At 45.2% G+C, this 27,504-nt stretch overlaps 6 protein-coding genes across 7 annotated transcripts; 3 read left to right on the top strand and 3 right to left on the bottom strand.

Annotated features, from left to right (window-relative positions):
• The first annotated feature begins 204 nt into the window (after window positions 1-204).
• Window positions 205-2,016, top strand: Dhdds (Dehydrodolichyl diphosphate synthase subunit). Its single transcript, XM_017142109.3, has 2 exons — window positions 205-997; window positions 1,469-2,016. Exons 1-2 carry the CDS (start codon window positions 341-343, stop codon window positions 1,712-1,714), a joined length of 903 nt encoding a protein of 300 aa, XP_016997598.2. The 5' UTR covers window positions 205-340; the 3' UTR covers window positions 1,715-2,016.
• A 471-nt stretch (window positions 2,017-2,487) lies between these two features.
• Window positions 2,488-12,061, top strand: mahe (maheshvara). Of its 2 annotated transcripts, none has more exons than XM_017142125.3 (5): window positions 2,488-2,616; window positions 2,709-3,028; window positions 3,640-5,174; window positions 5,358-7,080; window positions 7,142-12,061. In XM_017142125.3, the coding sequence occupies exons 3-4, from the start codon at window positions 3,657-3,659 to the stop codon at window positions 6,669-6,671; spliced, it is 2,832 nt and encodes a 943-aa protein (XP_016997614.2). In that variant the 5' UTR covers window positions 2,488-2,616; window positions 2,709-3,028; window positions 3,640-3,656; the 3' UTR covers window positions 6,672-7,080; window positions 7,142-12,061. The 2 variants fall into 2 exon arrangements, with proteins under 2 accessions (XP_016997614.2, XP_016997613.2); XM_017142124.3 differs by having other exon boundaries at window positions 2,546-2,620.
• Window positions 12,062-12,929: 868 nt separating this feature from the next.
• Window positions 12,930-14,231, bottom strand: Ykt6 (YKT6 v-SNARE). The gene is made up of 2 exons (XM_017142108.3): window positions 13,868-14,231; window positions 12,930-13,792 (listed from the first exon to the last, which is right to left on the bottom strand). Exons 1-2 carry the CDS (start codon window positions 13,990-13,992, stop codon window positions 13,318-13,320), a joined length of 600 nt encoding a protein of 199 aa, XP_016997597.1. The 5' UTR covers window positions 13,993-14,231; the 3' UTR covers window positions 12,930-13,317.
• Window positions 14,232-14,618: 387 nt separating this feature from the next.
• On the top strand, window positions 14,619-16,278 carry hdm (meiosis specific with OB domains hold'em). The gene is made up of 3 exons (XM_017142133.3): window positions 14,619-15,557; window positions 15,616-15,772; window positions 15,834-16,278. The coding sequence occupies exons 1-3, from the start codon at window positions 14,657-14,659 to the stop codon at window positions 16,219-16,221; spliced, it is 1,446 nt and encodes a 481-aa protein (XP_016997622.2). The 5' UTR covers window positions 14,619-14,656; the 3' UTR covers window positions 16,222-16,278.
• Window positions 16,279-16,580: 302 nt separating this feature from the next.
• snz (sorting nexin snazarus) lies at window positions 16,581-23,123 on the bottom strand. Its single transcript, XM_017142131.3, has 12 exons — window positions 22,264-23,123; window positions 22,067-22,206; window positions 21,842-21,938; window positions 21,638-21,772; window positions 21,405-21,581; window positions 20,634-20,806; window positions 20,166-20,572; window positions 19,367-20,107; window positions 19,124-19,303; window positions 18,921-19,058; window positions 18,175-18,861; window positions 16,581-17,706 (listed from the first exon to the last, which is right to left on the bottom strand). Exons 1-12 carry the CDS (start codon window positions 22,377-22,379, stop codon window positions 17,380-17,382), a joined length of 3,318 nt encoding a protein of 1,105 aa, XP_016997620.2. The 5' UTR covers window positions 22,380-23,123; the 3' UTR covers window positions 16,581-17,379.
• A 316-nt stretch (window positions 23,124-23,439) lies between these two features.
• Window positions 23,440-26,798, bottom strand: spidey (hydroxysteroid 17-beta dehydrogenase 12 spidey). Its single transcript, XM_017142143.3, has 5 exons — window positions 26,250-26,798; window positions 25,557-25,603; window positions 24,500-24,575; window positions 24,099-24,439; window positions 23,440-24,042 (listed from the first exon to the last, which is right to left on the bottom strand). The coding sequence occupies exons 1-5, from the start codon at window positions 26,413-26,415 to the stop codon at window positions 23,707-23,709; spliced, it is 966 nt and encodes a 321-aa protein (XP_016997632.2). The 5' UTR covers window positions 26,416-26,798; the 3' UTR covers window positions 23,440-23,706.
• Window positions 26,799-27,504: the final 706 nt, after the last annotated feature.

Genomic DNA, 27,504 nt, shown 5'->3' with positions numbered 1-27,504 from the left:
ATTGCATTAAAATTGTTGAGTCACGTTTCTTTGGCTTGATTTCTGTCATGGGTTCGAGCCTCGACTAAATTGTTATCGATGGTTTGGGTCTTCACTATATTTATCGAATGGTTCGTGTCTGGGATTCCACTGTATCGAATGGTTTGAGTCTGGATTTAGGCACACTGCACCAACAGTCACACTGGCTTCGTTAGAGATGCGAGACCACCGATAGCCCCGCAATCGATAGGCGAGGGCCCGACGGTGTCACAGCTCTAATCACAAGACACCCAAAAAATAAATAAATATATCCCAATATTATAACCACCGAACCTGCACAATAGCGGAGCACCCAAAGGCCATGTCGTGGGTCTCCGACTACAAGTACACCTGGACGGAGCGGCTGGCGCTGCGGACGCTGCGCGCCTGCGGCCACATTCCGCACCACGTCGCCTTCGTGATGGACGGCAATCGGCGGTTCGCCCGCTCGCAGCAGATAGATAAGATCGAGGGCCATTCGCGGGGCTTCGAGAAGCTGGCCGACTGCCTGCGCTGGTGCCTGGACGTGGGCGTCCGCGAGGTGACCACCTTTGCCTTCAGCATCGAGAACTTCAAGCGCTCCAACGAGGAGGTCGAGGGTTTGTTCAATCTAGCCCGCGAGAAGTTCGCCCGGTTGCTGGACGAGACCACCCGGCTGAACGAGCATGGCATCCGCATCCGGGTGATCGGGAACATCGAGCTGCTGCCACTGGATCTGCAGAAACTGGTCGCCTCGGCCATGCTGAGCACGGAGCGCAATGACAAGCTCTTCCTGAACGTGGCCTTCGCCTACACGTCGCGCGACGAGATCACGCAGGCGGTGGAGACGGTCCTGCGGCACGGCAGCCAGGATCTGGGCGCCGCGGACATCAGCGAACGGCTGCTGGAGGAGTGCCTCTACACGCGGCACTCGCCACCACCGGACTTGGTATTCCGCACCTCCGGCGAGACCAGGCTGAGCGACTTCATGATGTGGCAGGTGATAACCCAAAGACCTTGATATTTCTATCCAATCTTTGTTTTTTCTATAACCATTGTTCATTCTGATTGTTTTCTTACTACTGAAATGCATTTAAAAATTAAGCTTTTAAGTACTTTGAACCTTAATAGTTATAACACATTTTACTAGAAATATATGATTTCGATTGTTTATTTACTGATGAAATTTCATATCAAAGTTTACCAATATATTCTAATATTTCTATTCAATCCTTGTTTTTTCTATAACAATTATTCATTAGCAATTCCGATTGTTTTTTTTGCTACTGAAATGCATTTAAAAATTGAGCTTTGAGCTCATTTTAAGTACTTTGAAACTTAAAAAAAAGTAAAGATTTAAATTGTATATTTACTGATGAAATTTCATATCAAAGTTTACCAATTTAGTCTAAAATTTTGCAATATTTTTTACATATTCCTTGAGAATTAACGTTCTTTTAATCCCTTCCAGCTAAGCACCTCCGTGCTCTACTTCAGCAACGTCCTGTGGCCGCAGATCACCTTCTGGCACTTCCTGGCCAGCATTCTGGCCTACCAACGCGACCGCTGGCAGCTGGAGGACTTCCGGCGAGCCGAGAGGATGCAGAGCTACCAGCTGGCCAAGACGAGCGACTTCTACAGCGAGCGGGTGCAGAAGTTCCTCGCCACCATCGACGAGGACCGAAGGAAACTACTCGTCCGACTGGCCGCCAATTAACGTCCTTAAACTCCCTCCGATTTCAGCATATCGTCGTTTGTGATATGACTGGGGAATAAATCCGTGTAAATAACATTTATGTATGTACAGCTGCGACTGACTTGCAGCCTCCTTAACAAGGTTTTCACATGGAAATAGGTGTTCCGTTGGAGATTCCTTCACTTAATGCACTTGTTTAAGACATTCAACTCATGATTTGTGGCCGAAATGTGCGCTTACCTAGATTATTTGCAATTTTCAGTTTTAAAATAAGTACCACAAAGTGTTTGCCCTTCGTTTGGTTAGTAAATTATAAAACAGAAGATCAGATTGAATTTGAATTGGTTGGGGAAATATGGGAATTTGTATAAAATTTCTATAAATTTTTTAATGACGCCAGTATCCTTAAAATATAATATTATATTATTAAAAAATATGTCAAATGTTTTCTTTCAATGTTTGACATTATTTAACTATAAATTATTAGCTAGAAAGCTGAAATTTGACAGAAACTTATCGAAAATGTATTGGACTTTTATACCATATAAAAAATTGAAAAATACTTCGTACGTTGCTATTCTAAATTGGGAACTTTAAGTCACCTTTTTATGTAAGACAAATTACAAGGTAATTATTGACTTAAAAGAAATAAAATCGTTGGGATTTCAAATGTATTTATTGAGATCCAATAACATCGATAGTTAAACAATTTTAGGCAACATCGATACTATCGATAAGACGCCCAGTATTTTTCCAGCTCTAGTGTGGCTGTCTAAGAGCGATAACGATAGACGGCGAGTGGGACCTTTTCCTGCTGGCTTTTTTGTTGTATTTTTGTGGTATTTTTATATCAATTATCGGTGCGAAAAGCAGACGGAAGAAAACAGAACACAACAACAAAAAAATAGTTGCAGCAACAACGTGTGTGTGTGTGTTTGTATATGTGAAGAGCAAGAATGAGATCTAACCTAACACAACACTAAACTAATTTAATAATTGATAAATTTACGGTTAGTTTCCCGCGGCGAAGGCGGCGCCAGTTGCGAATAAATTGCAAATAATCACCTCTCGGCAAAAGTTGAGCAGAGCGAAAAGCGAAAGAGAAGGCGTGTGAGCGTGACGAAGAGAGCGAGAGAGCGGACTACGGAATACGGAATATCGAACGGGAATAGGAATATCGAGGCTTCGACTAGCAAACGGCAAAACCCAACTGGCTGGGGAGCAAATGTCAAATTGCGGCGCATAAATACATTAATTTGAAGCCCCCCGCACAAGTCAGGCTCATCCAAAATTACACACACACACCAGGCAGCAGTTGTCGCAACAGGAAAAAAGGTGAGTTCGTGAGTCCGAGGCGTGAAAATGCAGTGCATTTTTTGTAAGTTTCCACTCGTGTGTGTGCGTGCGTGCCTCTCTCTCGCTCTGTCTCTCTCTCTCTCTCGCCGCGTCTCGTGTGCATTGGCGATGCTGTATTGATTTTTTCGGTGGTGGCTAGTGGGTGGGTGGTGGAACCGCCCCTCTCTCGGCCTATCCCCCTTCTAAATTAACCCCCCCTCCGGTCACGGGGCTGTAAGTCAAGCGCGTTTCTCTATTTATATCAAACAAAACACCTCTTGGCGAGTTGAGAAGCTAGGGACGATCGCACCTTTAAGATACAGAAGTTATAATTTTGTGACGAAAAATAATTAAATATTTGGTTAAGTAAATACATTTTCTAGAGTTTTGCTGAAGAAGTTCAAAATTTTTAAAATTTTCAAGATTCTTACCTACACAGTTATTCATTTATGTATTTAATAGTCGCGGTGCGCTTCGTCACTACGTGATTCACCCTCGCGAGAGCGGCAGAATCGAGAGAGAGAGAGCGAGCGAGAGAGCGCTGAACAGTTACAAAAGTGCAAAGTCTTTGTGTGCGTGTGTCGACTGATCTTTTGTTCATTTCTCGCCAGGATTTCAACAACACACGATGTACGCCGGAGCATATGCACCCAACGCCGGCGGCGTTCAACAGCACACAGGCGGCGGCTACTACGGCAACGGTGCCGCCGCGGGAGCGGGCGGAGGGGGGAACGGAGCCCCTCGCCACGAGCGACCCTACTATCCGCGCAGCAACTTTGCCGGCACAGCCGGTGGAGCGGCCCTCAACGGAGCCGCCGGTGCCGCCGGTAGCATGCACTTTGGCCAGCCGTACGGCGTGATGGCCTACGGCATCCAGAACGGTCTGGGCATGGGCGCCGCTGGCGCCGGCGGCGGTAATCCGTATCGCCAGCAAAACGGCGTCGCCTTTGCGGGCAACGGTCTCGGCGGAGGAGGCGGAGGAGGCGCCGGAGGAGCCGGTGGCTATGGCGGTCCACGGGGAAAGAATCCCAACTACGCACAACGCTACCAGAAGCCGCACAACGGAGGCGGCGGCGGAGGAGGCGGTGGTGGCTACCAGAGCAACAACTACAATGCTGCCGCTTTGGGCATGCTCTCCAAGGAGGAGCGGGCAGAGATCCAGCGCGAGAAGGCCAAGAATCCCGGCCGCAACCTGGTCAAGCCCGTGTGGGAGAACCTGGAGCCCTTCCACAAGGACTTCTACAACATTCACCCCAATACGCTGGCCAAATCGGAGCAGCAGGTGGCCGATATACGGCGCGAACTGGAGATCACCGTTTCGGGCAACGAACTACCCCATCCGGTGGTCAGTTTCGAGGAGAGCTCGCTGCCGGCCCACGTCATCGATGAGATGAAACGCCAGGGATTCACCAAGCCCACGGCCATCCAGTCGCAGGGCTGGCCCATCGCCCTCAGTGGCCGCGATCTGGTGGGCATTGCCCAGACGGGATCCGGCAAGACGCTGGCCTACATGCTGCCGGCCATTGTGCACATCGGCAACCAGCCGCCCATTTTGCGCGGCGAGGGACCCATCGCCCTGGTTTTGGCTCCCACACGTGAGCTGGCCCAGCAGATCCAGTCGGTGGTGCGCGACTATGGGCACCTGTGCAAGCCCGAGATCCGCCACACTTGCATCTTTGGCGGCTCCTCGAAGGTGCCGCAGGCACGCGATCTCGATCGCGGCGTCGAGGTGATCATCGCCACGCCAGGACGACTGATCGATTTCCTCGAGAACCGCAACACCAATCTGCAGCGATGCACCTACCTCGTGCTGGACGAGGCCGATCGCATGCTGGACATGGGCTTCGAGCCGCAGATCCGCAAGATCATCGAGCAGATTCGCCCCGACCGCCAGGTCGTCATGTGGTCCGCCACCTGGCCCAAGGAGGTGCAGGCCCTCGCGGGCGACTTCCTCAACGATTACATCCAGATCAACATTGGGTCGATGAGCCTGTCGGCCAACCACAACATCCGCCAGATCGTCGAGATCTGCACCGAGATGGAGAAGCCGCAGCGCATGGTGCGCCTGCTCAAGGAGATCGCGCCGAGCAACAATTCGGCCAACAGTGGCAACAAGATCATCATCTTTGTGGAGACGAAGATTAAGGTGAGTTGGGAAGGGATTGTATTGCGTTGTCACAAGATATTCCACAAGCAAACATAAATAATATGTGAGGAATTTGTTTAAAGTAGCCAGTCTTTGGTTACTGGCGACCGAAATATGTTTATGCGAAACCAGAGGCTACTTTCTTAAGTTCCCCTATTAATTTCGTTTGCTTTCCCCTTCCAGGTGGAGGACATTTTGCAAATCATCCGCACCGAGGGCTACACCGCCACCTCGATTCACGGCGACAAGACGCAGAACGAGCGTGATTCCGTGCTGAAGGACTTCCGCAACGGCAAGTCCAACATTCTGATTGCCACCGATGTGGCCTCTCGCGGCCTCGACGTCGAGGATCTGCAGTATGTGATCAACTACGATTACCCCAACTCCTCGGAGAACTATGTGCACCGCATCGGACGCACTGGCCGCTGCCAGCAGCTGGGCACTGCCTACACCTTCTTCACGCCCGACAATGCCAAGCAGGCGCGCGAGCTGATCTCGGTGCTCGAGGAAGCCGGCCAGACGCCGTCGCAGGCGCTGCTCGATCTGGCCCGTTCGATGCCCAGCTCGGGCGGCTATCGCGGCAACAAGCGGTGGAACAACAACGGCGGCGGCGGTGGTGGAGATCGCAATTCTGGCGGCCACAACGGCGTCTATCAGCAGCGCAACAGCAATCCGCTGAACTACCAAGCGGGCAACAGCTACAACAACAATCGCGGCGGTCCACCAGCTGGTGGTGGCTACCAGCAGTATGCCGCTGGCGGCAATAGCTATCAGCAGAACGGAGGAGGGGGAGGCAACTGGAACCGAATGAACCAAATGGGACAGGATGGCGGCCAGCAGCAGCAGCAGCAGCGCAACGGCAACACCTATCGTCCGCGGGCTCCGTTCAATAATGGAGGACCACGTGCCATAATGGGTCACCAGGGCGGCGGTGGAGGAGCAGGAGGCGTGGCTGGTGGCCCGCAGCCGCACATGGCGCCCCAGCAGGGCGGTCAGTACATGCCGCAGGCATATCGCAGCCGCGGACAGTTTGTGCCGCAGGGAGCGGGAGCTGGGGGAATGCCGCCCAGATTCCAGCAGTATCCGAAGAGGGAGTATCAGCAGCAGGGAGTGCCGCACTATGGACAGCAGGCTGTGCAGCAGCAGCAGCAGCAGCAGCCGCCGCCGTCGGTGGTGCAGCCAAAGCCGCCCAAGGATGAGGGCAACAAATATGCCCAGGCGCAGCCGCCACCGCAGGCTGCGGTGACCACCTCGCTGGTCCATTACACGCCGGCCAATTCGCCACCGATAGCGGCCGTAGCCACTGCCACGCACGGAGCCTCGTACATCTACGATGCGGCCGGAGTGCTGACCTCCAATCCGGGCACCAATCCGTATGCCAATCAGTTCAGCATGCCGGCCACCTACTATGCCGCCCAGCACCACCAGTTCGCCCCGGCGGTGGCTGGACCCGGACCGGGACCAGGACAGGCCATCGAGCAGGCGGGCCACCAATAAGAGGAAGAGCAGCAGCTTTAGCAACAAACAACAACCAACAAGCAACAACTAGAACAACAACACCAACGACATGGACAAACAATCAAGCATAAACCACAGTCATGAAATCCAAATGCATATGAGAAATGAATGAAAGAAAGGATATAAGTTGCCAAGATATAAGAGCACCAGTTACTCTTTAAATTCTAAGCGAAAAAGTTGCCTTTTTGTTTGTTTAATATTTTATTTTTCTTTCGTTTTTTTTTCACCCCACTACTACTATACTATTATTAGTATTTTTTGTGTTCTCTTTCGCTCATTCAAGCATTCGCAATTTGTGTTTGCCATACAAGTTGACCTTTTAATCCCCCTCGACCTTTCGTTCGTCACTGTTCTTTGGGCAAACAGCCGCAAACATCAATAGCCAGGGGTGAGTTATTGAAAATATCTAAATAGTACCTAGTTTATAATGTACTTTTCTATTCCATCAGGATCATCGCAGGATCATCGCCCTCGAAATCCATTTTATGTTTTCCAAAACAAGGTAAAACTAAACAAAAAACACAAGAACACCTCGAAAGTGAAAAATTAGGTTAGTTTTTAAGCTTTTTCACACACACTGACAGTTGCATGTTCTTCGAATGTTTAAAAAGAATTAAGTAGGCTTATTATTTCCGCCAAGCAAAATCAAGCGAAATTAAATCTAGAGACACACACACACACACAGACACTGTTAATTAAGCGATACATACACAAGTTGTTGTGTATGATTATATTATGAAGACAAAGAAAAATCAAACACGGAAAACACACAAGCACGCAACCAAAAAAAAATTTTAATTCGAAAATTGTCAAAAACATAAGAACAAGGGATCGAAAAAAAAACCCTTTTCACTAACTTGGTTGGTATGAAATGAACGGTTTGCTTATAATAACACACATCTAAATACATGTTGAATTATTTTATACACATTTAACCGAGCGAAATTTGCAACAAACAATTACAACAAAGGGAAAACTGACTAAATTCTACACAAATTCCATTTAAGAAAACGCAGCTAACGGTTGAGATATACATACATATATACAATACCTGTATTTTGGCAAAATCCAGAATAGGGGAAAAAGAAATGGACAGCGCTGCTTTGGTAGGAAGTATGTAAAAGAGAAACTAACAAATAATAATGAAACAATTGAAGCAATGGGAGAACACTCACACAGCCACATAGAACCCACACAAGCACACGCACACACACCCAGACACCGAGACACACACACACACACCCACACCCCACGAACACCACAAGGACAAGCAAATTTAACGTTATCATTTAATTTCCCATTTTGATACATATATGTGTGTATTCTATATAGATATACACATACGTATGTGTAGATTCGAGCTTGATTTTTAATGGAGATTAAAACAAAAACTCATTTTGTTTAAGACACTTTATAGAATTCGATAATAATCCCCCTAACACAACATTCGCATAAATTAACGAGGTTTTTTCAAAAGTTCTATGCAAATACTTGAAAAAAAATTACAATTACCTTTTTCAATTATTCCAAGACCAAAGAACAGAAGCAGTTGAAAAAAAGAGAAGAAAGAAAGCGAAGAAAAAAGAAAAGACGCCACATTCATCCATAAAAACAAGTAAAGCGAACACGAAACAAGAGGATTAGAAGGAGGAACACAAAACAAGGGTAGAAGATCGAATAATGCCAAGCAATGCCACACGAAAATAATGATAATAATAATACAGCAAACATAATGCATACTTCTGACTATTCCAAAAAGCTCTTTTCCGTTTCCCCATATGTTTAATTTTTGATTTTTCGTAGTTTTTTTTTTTTCTCTATTTCCAAATTGCCCTATGATTTTCCTCTTTCGAAAGCCAGAGTTCAGTACGAGTAAATAGGTAGTAGTAACACTAATTGGCAGCTCCAGTTATATAGTTAGCAGTAATATATCCAAATATCGTCTGTCCAAGCCGTTGTCCAAGTTGTTGCAAGCAGTGCAAGCAGTTGTCCTCCGCCACGGGAGATCAGTACAAAAAGACTAAGAATTTTTGGTAGACGTAACGGACACAAGGGAATATTCTACAGAGGAAATGTGTGAGAACCACAAAGCAAATAGTTGAAAATCATGTAGATTATATTTATATATATATTTGTTAGCCGATCGGGGGAGTGAAGGGAACATTTCTATTCATTTTTTTTTATTAGTTTTCTACGTGTACGGTTTCCTTTTAGCAAATAAAAATCATCTGGGAAAACAAATGGGAATATTTATATACGGTATATCGTCAACACAAGGATCTCTTTTTTGAAAACAAAGTGGGGACGACTCGACTCTTTTATATAGACCTTTAATTCATAGAGAAGTTCATTTCATTTTTGGGATTCCGGGGTTTTTAGTTTTGTCATACATTTTGAAAATCATTGGAGACGTCGGGAACGAGGGAACTACAACTAAATGAAGTTATTTTTTGTATGTACTCTAGGCGTATACGCAATGTTATGTACTCTAGGCGTATGCGCAATGTTACCAAGTGAATTAACGTTTTTATTTTTATAATTTCCTACTTCTTAATTATGATTTCGATGCAACCGAATTGTGATGATGTGATAGACTTATATAAACAAACGAAAATACAAAAATACTAATTAATAACCAATTTAAATGAAGTAAACGCAGCGCCCCCAAAAGGCCAGGCCAAAAAACCTGAAACTGAAGCAGAGGCAGCTGAAACTAAAGCTGAATCTGAATCGAAATCAGTATCTGAATCAGAAGAGGACTATGAATATATGTTATGTATTTGTATTATTGTCGTTGTCGTTGTCGCTTATAGACAATGTCTGATGGCTACAATATAATGTATTATGGATGACTTGAGGCATACATTCTTTTTTTGAAGAAATAAAACTATAGAGCGCGATATTTGTATTGTATTTATCTATAAGTTGTTGTGTACACACTGCGAAAAACAAACAAACCAAACAACAAACTAAAAAAAAAGCAAAAAAAACACGGAAACACACACAAAATCAAAACAAAAAGAAAAAAACGAGAAAAAAAAGAGCAAAAGAAGTTGAAACTGATAAAATTTAAGAGTAACTGAAACCGAAAGTCCCGAAAAAGAGGATGCGCAGAATTCGCTGTCCCCCTCGCACTTTTGAGGCAAGTCCTTCGTTAAGTCCTGATCGATCGCTCTATCTCTGTCTCTATCTCTCTACCAATCTCTCTCAGCCCCCGCCCCACCCCTATACGATATATTTCTCGCTCGCAGTCTCTTCTTAAAACGATAGATTTAAAACGATAGAAATTCGCAAATACATATATTTTTGAAAGTATAGAATTGCAACTTTTGAAAAAATGCAACCAAAAACAAAGACGGAAAGACTAAAGCCAAAAACAAAATGAATTCAATTGTTTGAAGCAAGAACAAGAGAATAACGGAGAAAGCGCAACGAAGTGCCGTTATTTCGATAGTTTGTATAGCTGTTTTTTTTTTCTGTTTCGTTTACTTAGAGAACTAAAAATCGTTTACACACAACCACACACCCACACACATACGCGTTTTTGGTTTAGTTTTTGTTTTTGCGTTTGTTTTACTTTTTTATTTGTTTCGTTTTAAGCTTTTCGTTGGTAAACCAAAATATATATGTGTATGTATGGGCATACATGTATCAATGTCGATAAAGTCGATAAAGTGAATGCATTTACCGTTACAGTGCGACGCGCACAAGTGCCAAAAATGCAGCAAAAACACCCGCACACCCACGCACTCTCACACACACAACAAACAAACACACACACACAGAGACACATCGAAGACACCCAGCGGGAACATTCCTCTGGAAAATAACATATTTTCAAGAGGTTTCTCCATACAAGCGGAAGGGACAAAACCTCATTCACCCCTTACATTTCTTCCGTCTCTGGTTTCAAAATACACGGGGGTGACACAAAAAGTAAGGGGGAAATGAGGTTTCTATGTGGTTTTCCTAGGGAATTTACATTTTCCCTACACCGTCGCCTGCTGAAAGAAACAGGATTTCCAACACTTTCTGCTAAAAGGAACAGGATTTTCAGCACACAAAGAACCACCTTCTGACTTTCCCGGTGGGCACCCACACACAAATTTCTTATAGATGATACAAACACAAACGAACATATTACATATATACGGTGGACAAAAGGAGCCAATAGCGGACTTTTTGGACCTCGCACATCCTGCGTTGCCCACTGTGCATACAAGACCTACAAAACAAGCATACGTTTAAGCGCCAAAGTTAGGAGCGGCTTTTGAGGGTTCTAAAAAAAGCGAAATAAGAAACCATAAGACACCAGACTTGTTGGGCAAAAACATTTAGCAGCAGCAGCAGCAGAAGCAGAGCCAGCAAATAATATGTTATAAGCTAAATTTGCCTTCGGCATACGGAACTAACTTAAAAATAATAAAAAGTTTAAACCAAAACCCATTGTGATAACAGCTGCGTAAACGAAACACGTTAGAACCTTACTTGTATTTCGATTGCAATTCGATATTCGATAAAACGGGGATCCCCCACTAAGTCCTAAATAATACATAATACAAATTCAATCAAAAGCAAGCAAGCCAACAATTTATCCAAACTAGTTTTTAAACGAATACAAAACTCACCCAGCCGCACACACACGTATTTTATTGATTTGAAAAGGACGAGAACTTTTCTTGATTTTCATTTGTTGTGTTGATCAATGCAAATTTTAGCGAAAAGAAAATACAAAAATACAAAAACCAGTAAACACGAATGCAAATTCTTAGCCATTTCGAAGGAGCGTGCATTTAGAACATTACATCAAATAATATTTACACTGCATATATTCAAAGCAAACCATTTGAATAAATTCTAAATATTACTATAGATCACTAACACAAAATGCAACTGAGGAGTCAGTCGATAAACATATACAACAAATATGCATACAAGTTAATGCAATTAATAAACGAGGAGCCAAGCAAACGCGTTTGAATGAATGTTTGCTGCCTAAGCTAAGTTAGCACACACAATATTATATTAATTATAACAGAACGATATAGGTATGCAATATAATGCATAAATTTATAGTGCACCGCCTCCCCTTATTTCCGTCGCAAAACAAAAGAAAACCGGGACGGAAGAGGGGCGAAAACTAACGGAGACATCTAAATTGTAATCAATTTACCTATCTTATACTAGGTTATACGAACCCATAAACATAACCCCCCGTCCTCATCTAGAAATGGGACAACCAACCTTCCCCTCCCAAAATGTTAAACGAAAACGTAAGAAAACGCATAATTATGAAATATGTAACGGAAATCTTTACAAAAAGCGAAATAGATATCTTCTATATAATAAATAAACGCCAACAAAAATCACTTTTGAATTTGAATATTTTTTCTTGCACTGTTTTGGGTATTTTGGGTTCTTAGTTTTGCCGACTCACGTAAATCTGAAGAGAAATGGACTGGTAAGTACACAATCAAATATATGTAGAAGAAAATATCGAGAATATATATTATAATGTTATTATAATTATAAATTATAAAACACTATTTTTAACCCAAAAATAATACGTTTTTTGACCAAAACAATAAAAAAAAAAAATCCTAGTATAGAATGCCATACCTTTCTGAACTCGTTATTAAATTTCCAATCAATTGGCACCTGGAAATTTTATTTTTTGTCAATTTTTCGCAAAAAATCATGAGGTACCCCCTTATAAAAAAAAAGGAAAATTTGCGAAAATTTAATTTTTTCAAGATAACGCGGAAAGTGTCATGGATTTATTTATTATCTTGTTATCTGTTCAAAGCAGTAAGTATTTTTGGTGTAGGACCATTTTTAGCCAAGTTATAGCAAAAAAAACCAAAAGAAAAAAGTCCTATTTTTGTCAAAAACCGAAATTCTGATCAAGAATGGGATCGGAAACGTCTCCTTCACTGCGTTGCAAACTTCCGACTGAAATACCCTCTGCAAGGGTATATTGAATAGTAAAACCACTCTCGATTCGAATCACATTTCCCATAATACTTCTTTATTGAAACGCCCACACATTCCGATCGCCAGTTGCCCGGATCGAAAGTGCGACGGCGCATGTATAAGTATGAGTGCTGCCTCCCGACTTCATAGATCCGCCGGGAAGGTGATAACAAAGCCCACAACATCAATAGGTAGCGGAGCGTCAATTTCGGAGCTCCGGAACAGATAAGAGAAGATTATGGTAAACACAGAACACAGCTGCAGTACATGGGTTAAGATCGTATTTTGTATTGGTAGTAATTAACATCCAGATATCCAAAGCGTAGACATATACAGACAGGACCCGAAGATCCGCAGACGAGTAAACATTGGGTTAGCGGGCTTACATAACTGGCAACTGGCCTTCCTATTCATACAGTATAGTGTATATAGTGTATAGTATATAAAATTAACTAATTCATTTATAAAAAGCAATCATCAAACTCCAAGCCACGCCGCTCCCTAGCAGTTTGTTTGTTTGTTTGTTGGTGTTATCGAGTGTTCTATCCTTGATCCTTTTTTGTGTTGTCTTTGATTTGCATTATCTGGTGTTTCCTGTGGTTGCTTGAGGGGATCAGAGTGAGGAATGAGATGTGTGGCCTGTCGGCGGTGCCTAGGTGAAGCTGCAGCACGAGTTGGTCTTTTTCGCCGTCTTGTAGAAGGCCTTGCTCTGCAGCGACAGCTTCTCCGACTTGCTGACCATGTCGTCCAGCTTCTCGCCCCGCTCCAGCACCGCCTCGATGGTGTTCTTCAGTATGATCTTCGTCTCGTCCAGGTCGTTTTGCATCTTCGTCAGCGGATCGGCCTCGACGGGATTCTGGTAGCGCGCCAGGAACGCCGGCAGCAGGTCGAACGAAATGGTGGCCTCCGAGCCATTGGGCCACTGATCCGCCGACACCTTGGCCGTGAAGTCGTCGAGGATCTTTGTGATGAGTGTGTGGGCCACGCGATGCGGATACTCGTGGTCGGCGATTAGGACCCCGGCCAGGTTGTCTGCCCGCACATAGACATGGCACATGTAGGCGTCCTGCTTCACCGATTGCCGCAAAGCGGGCTGTGTGCGCTCCACGATGGTCTTGGATGCGAAGCTGCCGGAGGAAGAGGGGGAGGTTAATCAGGGGGGATGACTCTTTGAGCCTGCGCCGTCCACGGGCGATACTCACGTCATGAACTCGTTGACGGTGCCACGTTGGAAAAAGGAGAAGGACTGCAGGTCGGCGGCGGTCTTCAGGAGACGCGCCTCGCTGGCGCCCTTGTGGAAGATGCTCAACGCGAACAGCTTGACCATTTTGCAGGGGGGGGGCTGGGGGCTGCGTGGATCTGCGGGTTGCTGCGAAAGTTGTTGCGCTGCTGCTCCTCCTTGCTCCTGGCTAATCCTGCGCTGCTCCGGCGGGTGGGGTGGTGGGTAGCACTTTCCGTTTCACTTTCCGCGCACTGGCATCCGTGGAAAAGTGCGACAAGTGAGTTTGTTTAACGCAGCAAATCTCTGCCGTCCCTTATATCGCGTATATGTGTGTGTGTGTGTGTGTATGTGCAGCTGAGGCGTTGCCAGATGATGACGAATCGGCTTTCCCCTGAAAGCCCATTGACCAGCCCTGATTTGTTGATAAATTAAATATAAAAACTGACTGAAATAAAATTATTAAGGGATTTTGTAAAAAAAAAAAGTTAAGCTGCTAAAGTTTCTATTGTAATAAAATTTTTTAACATAAACGTAATAACCTTAAATATTACCTTTGCTCTGTACTTTGTTTTTAAGTAAAAATGTATAAAAAACTTAAGTACATTTCAAATATTTTAATTAAGTTTTTAACTTTAATACAACCGCCACTCAAAACTATCGGTGCTATGCCATCGCTACAAATATCGATAGCAACTAATCGGCGGTTCTTAATGTAACGGTTTTCCTGGGCTTTCCAACTTGGTTCAACGAAATTTCCCTAATAACTTTAATGGCTAAGCGCGTGAAATTCCAGCGCCTGGCGGAGATGCAGCCCACGATGACCCACTTCGCCGCCGTGGCGCTGATCGTCTCCAAATCCTCGCCGAATATCTTCTACGACAAGATGAGTGGCACCGAACGCGGATGCCTCACTCTGACCATCCGGGATTCACCCAATCACCTGACCAACTGCAAGTTGTGGGGTCAGCGGGCCTGCGTGGATGAGTACGCGGCCATGCTGCAGATCGGCCATGTGGTGGACATAGTGGGAGCCAAGGTGATGACCATTCCGAAGGTTCCGCCGGGCGAAAGGCGCTATCAGCCGCAGGCGACGCTTCCCTGCGCCCTGGTGGTCAACGAGGGATCCGGCTATGTGGTGCGACACGACGGCAATGACTCGGATGGCAGGATGAAGTACCTGGCCCAGCTGCTCCATCATCCCGTCCAGCCCCTGGGCGCCGTGCTCAAGCTATCGGATGTCCGTTTGGGGCTAGGAAACCCCGAGCAGATGGTCCCCGCCCATGTGAACCTACTGGTGGTCGTGGCTACCGTGCGTCCAGTGCGTCGGATCAAGCGAAAGCTCACCCAGGAGGCGCTGCAATGCCTGGAGGTGATTGTGTTCGATGCCAGCTATCCGGAGGGCATGCTCCTCTCCATTTGGCAACCGGATTGGATACGCCGTGCCCAGCAGTGGGAGCCACGCGGCACGGTGCTTCACCTGGTCGATGTGCGGGTCTCTTACTCGGACTTCCATCGCTGCCCTGTGCTCGCCCACTCCAACTGCACGCTCATCTGCGAGCAGCCCCAGGCGGCTGGCGAGGATTGCCGTTTGCTGCTGGCCTTTGCCGCCACTGTGCCGCCCCAGAGCTTCGATGGCAGCGCCCAGGCGGAGCTGGACAACCTGCCGGCAGGTGGGATATAGTCGCTTCTTCACTAGAGTTATTTATCTATATTTTATGTATCTTTTAGCCAGCAGCATTCAGGCCCAGATGACCGTCAGGCAGTTGTATTCCCGAGCGGAGGGCGAACTGCAGGAAGCTTCCGCCATTCAGTTCACTGCTGTGCTCTTTGGCATGGTCACCAAGTTCGACCTGGATGGATTGGCCTGCCATGTCAACAGAAAGTGGCAAGTTCTTGGGTTACCTAATGATTATACCAACATTAATGATTTATTTCCCTATTCTTAGCACCGTTTGCCTGCGACTCATTCCAAAAAACCGCGAGGATTGCGCCGGGGAAGCCTGTCAGATGGAATTCGTGCTGGGCAGCAATGGCCCTCGATACACCAGCCACTTCAACATTAACATTCACTTGACCGACCAGACGGGCACCCTGATCGAGACCCGTTTGGCTGGCGGTCCGGCGGAGAGGATCCTGGGCATCCGAGCGGAGGACTTCGAGCAGCTGGCGGAGGGCGACAAGAGCCAGCTGAAGTGGCGCTTCCTGCTGAAATATTTCGAGGCTAGATTGCTGGTCAAAAAGCCCGCGGGAATGCGCAAAAATCTCGTAGTTGTGGTGGTGGATATGCAAACAATTCCACTGGAAACGCTGGTCGAGAAGTTGGCCATTTTCTAGTAGTAATGAAAAGACTGGTCGAGCAACTACATAAATAGCGATCTTTATTTCGCATTTTCACATAAAAGTGTACAACTGCAATACGTAAATAGATTGAAAGCGCCTAGAAACTCTGCCAGGATGTGGGTGTGTCAAGTGGGATACGTTTGGCTCACTGGGATGGGCTATCTAGGTGCCTAGTGCTACAGTGGATGGGTCCAAAAAACCGTTTTACGAATTTCGATTTGCGTTTTTTAGGTTGGTATCAAAATGCTGTTGGTTTTGGGATTATAAATGGTTCTACGAATTTAAGACAGCTTTTAGCAACGCTTAGTCATTAGGGTTATTTGATACCAAAGCACTTAACGATTAAAATACAATTTTTGGTCAGTTGGGAAACGTTTTAAAATACAATATTTAATTCCAGAATACAGGGGTTTAACAAATAAATAATTAAAAGTAACTATTTGTTAAGGAAAAGGGTTAAAAAGTTAAAAAATTAAAAACATACAACTAAAATCCTGCCTTTCAAAAATCACCAAATGGAATACATATCATTAAAGCCCTTAGTTTTTACAAGTTAAAACAAAACGGCAAAAGCAACACAAGTTGTGACCTCTGAACCTGGCTTATGGCCATGGAATCCCACCTGTTTTGTGAACTATAATCTTTGCTTTTTGCGGGGGAGATAAAAATCTAACTGCATCCGCAGCTGGAGCGGATGGGGGATCACAAGCACCAACTTTGGACTCAATATCTGCTACTAAACTATAGTCATAATCATAAACATAATCAATCAAAGCTGAGTGTCACATTTTTCACTATACGAGTACGAGTATATAAACAACAATTTGGTACAACGCTTAATACTGACCTATGTACAGACATATACACATACAAATAACAATCGAATCTGGCCTACAGGAAGTGGGGGACAGGACAAACGAGTCAACAAGGATCTGCAATCTGCATTCTGCATTTGTACAGGGAATGATACTGGTAACTACTGAGTTGTGTGGTCTCCTACGTAACTACTCTTTGTAATCCCTAATCTCCGGCTAAATCAACAATATTCTCCGAAATAGAAAGGGAGAGAGAGCATTAAACATCGAACATAAAGTATAAAATCGAACGAAAAAAAAAAACATAAATAAAATATAAAGTTTAAGTTAAGGTAAGCTACTTGGAGCTGCCCGCCTGCGAGTGGTGGTGGTGGTGGTGGGATGCGTGGTGATAGTGCGACTGTCCACTTGCGGATGAGCCACTTCCTCCCGCCGAGGATCCACTGCCCGTTGAGGAGCCCTGATGGTTGTGGTTGCCCCCCGCGGAGGCACTGTGATTCAGCGAGGGCAGCGAAGCGGAGGCTGTGGCCGCCACCAGTGCCGCTGCAGCGGAGGCAGCTGCCGCTCCAGCGGTGGCCGTGTTCAGCTTGCTGCCATTGGCATTGTTCACCCGCAGCTGGCGGATTTCGGGAAAGAACTCGATCATGAGTATCTCCAGCAGCTCCTGGGGATTTAGAGTGATATTTTAAGCAGAATAATAATACAGAATATTCATAGTATAAATAGGGACCGTAACTGTTATAAGTCTTATGTTAAAAATCACATTTTAACAGTTATTTTTTAAATTTTATAATAAAAGTTGATAATAACAGTAATCAAAAATAAAATTCAAACTTGATTTATGGTGATTTTGTGGGTTAAACAAATTTAAAAAAAATATAGTTATACAAAATGCATGGTTGGCTTTTTTTTAAGATTTTTAGTAAGTTATATAATTTTAATTATTTAATTTTTTTTTTAAATGTCAAGGAAAAACTGTTATACATAAAAATCATTACGGATTTGTAAACTACAGTGGCTAACAAAAATATTGGTAAATTTAAAAAAATTCTAGTACTCTTCTAAGTGCATGATTTTTTTGGTAAGAAAAAAAAAACAATTATTTTCAGTCCCTAATTTATACAGAACTCACGTAGAAGAGCTGCTTGTTGTAGGCGGGATTCTGCAGGGCCTCGAACACCTTGAGGACGCCCCGCTTGGCCGCCTGGGCGCCGACCAGATTGCACAGCACCTCGGGTATGTGGTCGGTGAGCAGCGCCTTGGCCGCCGTGGTGGTCATCTCGCGCATATCCTCCGATCGCGTCGGATAGGCGGAGGCCAGGACGCCGCCGGGCCAAAAGGATTTGAGTACGGCCGAGAAGTAGTTGTGCAGCATGGACTCCTCGAAGAGATAGGCCACCGACTCGCGGATCTGTCGATTGATCGTCCGACCGTAGGTGATTTGAACAAAGGAGATGAGGCTCTTGCGCAGCCACTTGAACACACCGCCCATGTCGAAGATCTCGCCCATTAAGGCGTACATAGGTTCGGCTATCGAATCCTTGCTGTCCAAATCGGCAGCCAGCATCTTGGCCTCGACTCCCGACTCGCCGTCCAGGTAGGTGGATATGTCCTCGTCGTCGCGCTGCAGCCCCCAAAAGGGATCCGTGGCCCTGCTGGCCTCGTGCGCGGCCTTTCCGGCATCGCTGCGGAAGAGCGTCGCCAGCGAGAACTTGGACTTCTTCGGCGAGGGCAGCGATTGCTTGAGGTGATCCGAACTGGGACTTAGAAACGTGTAGATGGCCTCGCTGCCATTCAGATGGTCGTCCTCTAGGATGAACTAATCGAGAAGAATGGTAAATCAATGCCGAAATGTGATAATATACGTCTGCTGCTTACATTCAAGAACTTCTGTATCTGCAGCTTGGCCTTCTCCTGGCCATGACGATCGGTTTTGAGGAAAAAGAACTTGAAGTTCGTGGGCAGGTCAATGGCCTTTAAATTAGAGCTCACATGCCTCAGTTTTCGCTGTAGCTCCTTGAAGAGAAAACAAGCCAAAATGTTAGTGGTCCTTCGAGCAGATTCTTAATGGAAACACCCACATGCACTTGGTTGAGGGAGCGCATCACCACCCAGCCGCTAGAGATGCCCGAGGGTCGCTTGCGCAGATTCGCCTGCCCGCTGTCGCCGTTTTTCGAGGATGTCGGCTGAGCCGGCGCATTGATGTCCTCGTCCACGTGCACCAGGATCATGAACTGCAGCGATTCCTTCTCATCGGAGACCTGCGACGGGCGGAAAATATGATAATAAGTGGTTCTTTTGATTGGTTAAAGACTAACACTCACCTCCACACTCTGAATGGTCGCCTTCCACTTGCCCAGGTGCTCCGTCCAGGCGTCGGTGCGCCGCAAATGCGCCTCCGTCTGGCGCTTCTCGCTCTTCAGCCACTCCATCTCCTTCTCCAGAATGGAGAGTACTTTGGACTCCGGCTTCACCGAGTACTTGAGGGCGTCCAGCGCCTGGTTCTTCTTGTCAATGCGTTCCTGTATTTGCTCCAGTTTTCGTCGTGCATACGACGTATGGGCTGCCACATCGATGGCGCCACCGGCCCCGCCATTTAGACCATCCGACGCCTCTGGCTGCTCGTCCGCCAGCGGCTCCAGCGGGGCATCGCCAATCGAGTGGCACATGAGCAGCGTGGGATCCGCAATCTCATTCGAGTCCAGCGCCTCCTTCAGCTGGCGATACTGGTCGCTCAGCACGAAGGGCGGATAGTATTTCTCCTCCAGCGTGCGCAATATATTGCGCTGAATGTCGTAGAAAATATCCGGATCCGCGTCGCCCAGCAGGAACGTCTCGATCAGCTTGCGCTCGTGCTTGTCGATCTGGATCTCCGACTTGGGCACCCGGATGTAAGTGTAGAAGATCTCGGTGCCCAGCTGATGGCTGGCCGACTTGTGCGCGTGCTTGATTTCCTCCACGGCCAAATAGAAGCCGATCAGGGCGCTCGCCTTTAGAGGCTCCAGGAACAGGGTGAAGTAGCGACGGCCCACCGCAGTGTTGAGGATCTCGACGAGCGTTAGGTCCTGAAAAAACATAGGTATTTTACTGAATGATGAGTTTCATTCCAAGATCTTATCTTACTGTATCGCTGGAGTAGTTGCCATTCCAGCCGAACTTGGCCAGGTTCTTCTCGCACTCGCCCTTGGCCATCGTCAGCTGGCGAACGTAGCGCTTCAGCCGGACGGCGGCCGTGAGCTCCGACTTGGAGAGCGAGTGGTCCTCGTGATCGGGATCGAGGCCTTTGGCACGCTGCAGGTTCTGCATGGTCGTCGCATGCATCAGGTCGTTCACAATGCTCTTGCGGATGAGCGAGAGCTCCTCGAGGTTGCCCGAGTTGTTGATGATCTTCAGGAAGTCCTCGAAGCTGGCCGCGTACTCGTAGCTCCGCTTGCTCATCGCCGCCGCCGCCAGGCGGGTTTCGATGTTCTGCACCACCTTCTGGTTAATGTAGTCCGGTGCCGTGAGCATTTTGATCATCGGAAAGAAAACTACAAGTGGGATGGGAATATATAGTATGTTAATGGCTGGATATCTAAGTTATCCACTCACTCTTGTAGGAGAGAATCTCGCTGAGCAGCACCTTCAAGGGCGGCAGCGAGTAGCCGCGGGGCAGCAGCAGAATCACCATAATCTCGCACAGCTTGCGCAGGAACTCCATCTCCTTCTCCTCGTCGGCGAGATACGGATTCGTACTGAAAACGGGCGGCGTGTTGGTTTCGGCTCTAAAAAAAAGGGAAAATTAATAGGTAACCTGCATTAATTAAATATATAAATTAAATAGACTGTTTTGTAGCATCTACAAAAGTGTGATAGTCGTAAAAAGAATAACAAATATAAGGCTAGGTAATCACAGGTGTTTCCACTTATTGATTACCAACTTAATGACTCGTGATATACGACTATTCTCTGACGCATATAAATTACATTTAATTCTAAGCACTGCATTCTTCCATGATTTGAAAAAAGTATTCAGATAAAATCGAGGTATAAAACAAAGAAATATATTGCATATTATATCTTATTATATCTTATCAAAAATACTTTGAATTGGATTTCTTTGTTTAAGGCATGATTAAAATTAAGAGTTATATTAATCTTAGTGTTTTATGTGATATTTTATACCGTAAAAGGTTAAAGTGCAAATGCTATTTTGTTCTTTTTATTAATATCTATTGAAATGTAGAAGAAAGTTTTTAGATCGGACAACCCATTAACAAGTTATGATCAAAAATTCTCCCTCGCTCAGCTGAGTAATGGGTATCTTCTTCTTTATCTACCTAAATACCTAAAACCCATACGATTTTCAGGAGAATCACTCACGCTCTGGCCTCCGCAATGCGAATCTTCTCCAGATGCACCGTCACCCGGTTGACCATGTCCACGGCTATGATCTTGGCGGCGTCCATTCGGGTGGCCCGTTCGTGTATCTTCTGTATGGCATTCCACAGATCCTCGCGCACCACATCGTTGATCAGCTTGGGCTTGGTGACCACATATCTGTAAAGCAGGGAAACCATTACTAAAGGTTCCAATAGATCAACTGAGGAACTCACCCCAACCAAGGCAGCATAAAATCCCGCAGAACATATTCAATGATCTGCTGAAGCTGCAGGTCCACTGTTTTGCCGAAAATCAATGGCAGATTCGATGGATTCTTGATGGGCTTGGGCAGATCGAAGATGTTGCTTCTGCGGGTCAAGGGAGATATCATATATCATATATCATATATATAGTGGAGAACAAAGTCCGGAACTCACTTGGTGGCATTGTAGAGAAGTCGCGAGGGCACGCGACTCGGTGGCGTCGGCTCGTTGGTGGTGAATATATAATGGATATAGACGGTGCCCGCCACAGCTGTCGGCGAGATAAGAGCAATTAGATATTTGGCAATTTTAATTAGACCGTTCGAAACTGATTGCCTTGATAAGGTGACTCATAATCTTGCCATGGATTGCAGGTGGAAAGGCGGAAGGAAGACTTACCCGCAAAGACCAAGACCAGCGAATAGACGACGAAGGCGAAGAACAGAAAGAAGGTGGGATAATACCAGATGACGGCCAGAAGTGTAACTGTGATGCCCGAGACAATAATCCTCCAGTTGAGTTGCAAAGCACGCAGCAGTCTGTAAGGGATTTCAGGGTTATATCTTGGGATCTCTGGATCTCTAGAGACTACTTACCGGGTCGCCAGGAGCGTCAGGCGCTGCGTCGCCGTTACGGAGGGCTCCGGTTCGATGGGAAAGAGCGGCAAACGGCGATTCTCCATGGCGTCCACTGCGCACTCCTCCGATTCCATCGGCCAATTGACTCCGCTTTCGATTCCTCTTCCGATTTTGGGACCTCCGAATCAGTGGCTCGGCTTATTGGCTGCCTGTCTTCTGAATATTTGATGAGTTTCGTACATTTTCGACCCGCCGACTATTAAAAATAGTTCTCAACAATTGCGTCAATTCCGCTTTGGGTCTGGTGTCCACCTCCTCCTCCTCCTCCTTCTCCTCCGCCTTCTTTTCTATCCACCTCCCCCACGAATGAAAAACGAACACAAATATGGTATCGTATGGTATTGGTTTTTGGAGAAGCGTCGTATTATCGTATCGTTTGTAGAATATATATGGCTGGGAATCGAAATCCGAATCACAACTGTCGGCTATATGCGCTAAATCAATACTGGGCGACGCAGCGGTTCCGCAACAAGTTGATTCGATTGGCCAGCTTTATCCGGAGCGGAGTTTCATTTCATTACGATCCGAACCCGAATCCGAATCCGATTCTTTTCGTTTCGTTTCATTTCGCTTCCGAGGAAATTCGAAATCAAAACAAGGCGACTCTGATTACTGATTATAATAATAACACTCCTCTCCTCATCTACGAATTCAAATTCTGCTTGTGTTTGTTTTTGTTGCTGGCGCTGCTGCTGCGCAGTTGGGATCGGCGCCTGACGTAGCGCTTATCGCATCGGCCCTGATAACACGTCACAAGTCCGCTTTCACGCCCGGCTATCCACTATCTTTACTGTTATGTTTATGATTTTCGCCAATATATATACATCTCGCTCCCCTCACGCCGATAGACCAAAGGGCCGCCTATCGATGGCCCAGCGATAGTTTCGCTCGTCATCGGGTTGAGTCCTATCGATTTGCATTCAAATTCCAATTTAAATTCAAATTTGATTTTGAATATTTGATAATGGGAAGGGAAAAGTTAAGGGAAAACTGAGAAATAAAATAATAATAAGAATAAAATCATTACCAATTTAAACATAATAAATAAGACAATATGTATTTAAAAAATCAAACTATGTTCCAAGCTCTGACCTTTAGACTCAACCTTTCGAGGGCTGTAAATAAAAGACACTGTTTGTCATTAGAAACTAGATATATCTCTAGTTTGTATTTGCTTTATTGTTTACATGACATGGCTGTTTGCGAATCTCCAATGTTATTCAATGACAAAAACTAACTAGACTTAGTTTATTTGGGAAACATTTTTGGTATTTCAAGCTTTCCGTGTTTGTTGATCCGAACGATGCGCGGTGATTTCATAAGCTAACTGACTAGCCGGATTTTCCCCACAACCCAACTGACGCTCCACCCCAACCGACTCCCAATAAATGCCGAATCCTCCTACTGCTCCTTGGCCAGGCGACGCAAAGCACGTTTCCGGGTGCCCAGGATGTTCTTCAGGACCACATTGCGGGCGAACTGCTCGCCGAAGACCGCCTCCGTGAAGTGGATGACCAGCTGGAGCAGCGCATGGGGCAGATAGCCAGCCGTCTGGGTGGCAATGCCCAGAGTGGAGAGCGCGGAGCGCACATAGGTCTCCGGCGAGGGAGCGAACACGCTGGCCTTGCGGATCTTCGACATGTTGGTGGCCACGAAGCCCGGCTGGACGCTCTGGATGAGGATGCCGTGCTCCTTGTACTCCGTCTGCAAATCGTCGCTGAACTTGTTCACAAAGGCCTGCAAATCAAATGAAATAAGTAAGGATTTCAATATGATATTTGTAGTTTACTCACCTTCGTGGAACTGTAGACACTCAGCAGGGGATTGGGAATGACGCCGGCGGTGGAGGACAGGTTGATGATCACTCCGCGGCGCTGGGCAATCATGCCCGGCAGGAAGAGGGCGGTCATGTGCGTCACCGAGTGAATGTTGGCGGCCACAATGTTGCGCAGGAACTTCGGATCGGCCTTGTAGCAGTCGAGGAAGTACTCGGGATGGCTGTAGCTAATGCCCACGTTGTTGACCAGCACTCCAATGTTCAGGCCAGTGGTCTTCTCGCGGATCTTGTCGTAGATCTCGGCTCCGCCGGTGAAGTCCACATCGATCACGCGCACCTCAACGCCGTATTTATCTCCTGAAAGTATGTTATGTTATATGAAGTCATTCCTTAACTGGGTTTGCTGAGTGGACTTACCTATCTCCTTGGCCACCACATTCAGCTTCTCCAGGGATCTACTGATCAGCACCAGTTTCAGGCCCCGGCGAGCCAGCTAAAATGGGTTACATAGATGTTATTACAATATTCTTTAAATATATACTTATTATCTAAAGCTTCTTTAGTAGAAAAATATATCCTGCCTATATTTACCGACTTTTGGAGAGTGTATTTCTGAATCAGTGATATAAAAATCAAACAAAAATCACAGAATTTGGAATAATTAGACACAAATTTCAAGAAATATAAATCAAATATTTAAAAAAAAATTCCTGCCTATATTTACCGACTTTTGGATAGCCGATTCCTGAATCAGTGATATAAAATTGATAAAAAATCACATAATTTGGAATTATTAGACAAAAATGCAAGTGATGTTCGAAAACTAGAAGCTTTAAATCGTAATAAGCCGGCAAAGCGAAGAACAGGAAGCAATTTCAGCCGGTAAACGTGAATAAATAGAAATTTTGGAGTGAACATTGAACCATTTTCTGTGCGTTCGACGCACATCGAATGCTAATTTGGCCGAAGCCTCGGGCGGGGCCCTATATGTTTATATATATAGTGTAGGAAAGCCACTCGGACGACACGTGTTCGCCAAAGGTTCTAGCTTCGAGTGCTCCAAGTGGTTATTACAAAATAAAAACCGGGAACCGCCCGTTTTCCTAAAAATAACAAAATAACCACTGCGACTGCACTTTGTGAAAATAAATAGCAAAAGGTACAGGTGCAAATGTAGCAATTTGTCGTCGAGCAAACACTATTAGGGAATGTTTGCGCCTGAACTGGAGACTGGGGATCGATTTCAAAGTGCAGATTCACTTGGCTAATGCATCGGCGAGCGCAGAACCAATGTCCAAGTCATCGTGGGCGACACTCGATTCGGTAATTAGTAATTACTAATTGCTCATTACTAGTTTTTTTTCGTTTCGTTTGACCCGCCTCCCGTTTGCCATAGTCATTAGTGGGACCTGGACGGACTTTGCTTGCTGGCCAAGATTGGGTCACCTCCAAGTCGTCGTCGTCGTCTACGTACCTCCTTCGCGTAGGCCTTGCCAATTCCATCGGTCGACCCGGTGACAACTGCAAATTATGAAAGTTAGCCAAGGGTTCTGCGGGTTATCAGTGGACTAATGGGGCGTGGGGAACTTTCTTATCGCGCACAGTGAAAAAACCAGGTATTCCATTGGAAATTATTAAATATTTTAAATATTTCTTAAGAGCAGGTATTTAAAAAAATAATATTATCAGGTTCTACAATCATCCACTCATTGTAGATGATAATGAAAAAAGTAGGCAAAACCAGGTATTCTACTGGAAATTATGAAATATTTTTAAAATTTCTTAAGTTTAGATTTTTTAAAAAATAAGTTATTCACGTTTTAGACAATCGGAATATTATTAAAATATTTTTAGAAATATTAAATAGAAAGTATTTTTTGCAAATAAAACTTGAAGGATTTTTTAAAAGATTTTTTAACACGCGTTAATCATTACAATCGGAATATTGTTAAAGTATTTGTAGAAATATTATATAGAAAGTATTTTTTGCAAATGAAACTTGAAGGATTTTTAAAGATTTTTATAACACGCGTTTTAAGATTTAAAGTGACCGTATATTTAAAACGACTTTTATTTCTGATGACTGTACGCTTTTTTTCACTGTGCACTCGAATCGCCCTCGTTTACCACTCCTTTCCGGTGTGTTTCTCTCGTAGCCCCGACTCACCTGCCCACTCGCCCATTTTGGAGAGATCCACGGAGGAGCCAAAGACCTTGGGACCCACGACATTGGCGTAAATCCAGGGCAGGACCTTCCGGAAGACCTGGAAGCCCACGATTCCGATGGCCAGACCGCCCAGCAGGCTCAGCACTCGGGAATTGTTCTCCTCCATGTTGTTGGGGGGGTATTATTTCCTAGTTATATGAATATTCCGCGATTGACTGCCTATAGCCTCTGCCGGCTGATTAGTTTCTGATTCTCCGATTTTTGAGCTGCAACGCCGAAATGGAAGTGCTGACGCCGCTGCTTTTTTTCGTTGCCTCTGCTGACTGCGCTGCCTTTTTTTGTGCCGTCGTATCGTAGTAATTCCACACCCTTCGGAATTCAGCACTGATTTTCGATTTCTTGATTTGAGTTCTCGTTCTCGGCTGATTTGTATTCAAAATGCGTTTTCTTCGACAGGAGAAACACAGGCAGAAGGGGAAAATAAAAACAAATGGAAAAAGCGATTGAATGTCAATTGTCAGCGGCACAGAAGCGAATGAACGGTTCTTTTCCGTATCCATGTGCCCCCATGAGGGGTGTGCGTGTGTGTGTGTGTGTGTTTGTATGCCCGGCCCACTTATGTCATTCCATATCGCGAGCACACACACCACCGAACACCAAAGATAAGGGCGGCTGCAAACACTGCCCGCCAAAAATAACCACCCCAAGAACCGTTATGTTGCACTGTGATTTAAAGATGGGTTAATTTCAAGATTTCTGATCTGAACGAAATTTCTATAATTTCGGTTTCGGAAAAATAGCAATTTTTTCCATTGGTTTTTTTGCTATAACTTGGCCAAAAATGTTCCTACACCAAAAATTAATACTGTTTTGAACAGATAACAAAATAATAAATAAATCCATAACACTTTTCGTGTGATTTTGGGAAAATTAAATTTTCGTCAATTTTCACATTTTTTATAAGGGGGTACCCCATAATTTTTTGCGAAAAATTAAAAACAAATAAAATGTCCAGGTTTAAATGCCAATCGATTGGAAATTTAATAACGAGTTCAGAAAGGTATGGCAATCCATACTCTGAATCAGTATTTTCATTGTTTCGACGAAAAAACTGTTTTTTTTGTGTGGAAAATGGGAATCTGGGTTTTTGCTTTAGCTTATTTAACCACAATTCTGTGCAAACGTTTAAATTCTAAGAAATTCGAGTTTTTCGTGTATGTTTTCTTGGAAAAAATATGCCTATGCGCATATTGTA

This window comes from Drosophila takahashii, chromosome X, assembly GCF_030179915.1.
Source record: "Drosophila takahashii strain IR98-3 E-12201 chromosome X, DtakHiC1v2, whole genome shotgun sequence".
NCBI lineage: Eukaryota > Metazoa > Arthropoda > Insecta > Diptera > Drosophilidae > Drosophila > Drosophila takahashii.
This window is presented reverse-complemented; position numbering and strand designations above follow the sequence as displayed.

What these genes read in the sequence shown, in the direction of transcription:
- Dhdds (XM_017142109.3), top strand. Translation starts at nt 341, where the DNA reads ATGTCGTGGGTCTCCGACTACAAGTACACCTGGACGGAGCGGCTGGCG. An exon ending in GCGACTTCATGATGTGGCAG is followed by an intron (nt 998 to 1,468) that starts GTGATAACCCAA and finishes AATCCCTTCCAG; the next exon opens with CTAAGCACCTCCGTGCTCTA.
- mahe (XM_017142125.3), top strand. Translation starts at nt 3,657, where the DNA reads ATGTACGCCGGAGCATATGCACCCAACGCCGGCGGCGTTCAACAGCAC. An exon ending in TTGTGGAGACGAAGATTAAG is followed by an intron (nt 5,175 to 5,357) that starts GTGAGTTGGGAA and finishes TTCCCCTTCCAG; the next exon opens with GTGGAGGACATTTTGCAAAT.
- Ykt6 (XM_017142108.3), bottom strand. Translation starts at nt 13,992, where the DNA reads ATGGTCAAGCTGTTCGCGTTGAGCATCTTCCACAAGGGCGCCAGCGAG. An exon ending in ACCGTCAACGAGTTCATGAC is followed by an intron (nt 13,793 to 13,867) that starts GTGAGTATCGCC and finishes TTCCTCCGGCAG; the next exon opens with CTTCGCATCCAAGACCATCG.
- hdm (XM_017142133.3), top strand. Translation starts at nt 14,657, where the DNA reads ATGGCTAAGCGCGTGAAATTCCAGCGCCTGGCGGAGATGCAGCCCACG. An exon ending in GCTGGACAACCTGCCGGCAG is followed by an intron (nt 15,558 to 15,615) that starts GTGGGATATAGT and finishes TGTATCTTTTAG; the next exon opens with CCAGCAGCATTCAGGCCCAG. An exon ending in TGCCATGTCAACAGAAAGTG is followed by an intron (nt 15,773 to 15,833) that starts GCAAGTTCTTGG and finishes CCCTATTCTTAG; the next exon opens with CACCGTTTGCCTGCGACTCA.
- snz (XM_017142131.3), bottom strand. Translation starts at nt 22,379, where the DNA reads ATGGAATCGGAGGAGTGCGCAGTGGACGCCATGGAGAATCGCCGTTTG. An exon ending in CTGACGCTCCTGGCGACCCG is followed by an intron (nt 22,207 to 22,263) that starts GTAAGTAGTCTC and finishes AATCCCTTACAG; the next exon opens with ACTGCTGCGTGCTTTGCAAC. An exon ending in CGACCATTCAGAGTGTGGAG is followed by an intron (nt 19,304 to 19,366) that starts GTGAGTGTTAGT and finishes CGCCCGTCGCAG; the next exon opens with GTCTCCGATGAGAAGGAATC.
- spidey (XM_017142143.3), bottom strand. Translation starts at nt 26,415, where the DNA reads ATGGAGGAGAACAATTCCCGAGTGCTGAGCCTGCTGGGCGGTCTGGCC. An exon ending in TGTGGTGGCCAAGGAGATAG is followed by an intron (nt 24,440 to 24,499) that starts GTAAGTCCACTC and finishes ACATACTTTCAG; the next exon opens with GAGATAAATACGGCGTTGAG. An exon ending in GTGTCTACAGTTCCACGAAG is followed by an intron (nt 24,043 to 24,098) that starts GTGAGTAAACTA and finishes TTTGATTTGCAG; the next exon opens with GCCTTTGTGAACAAGTTCAG.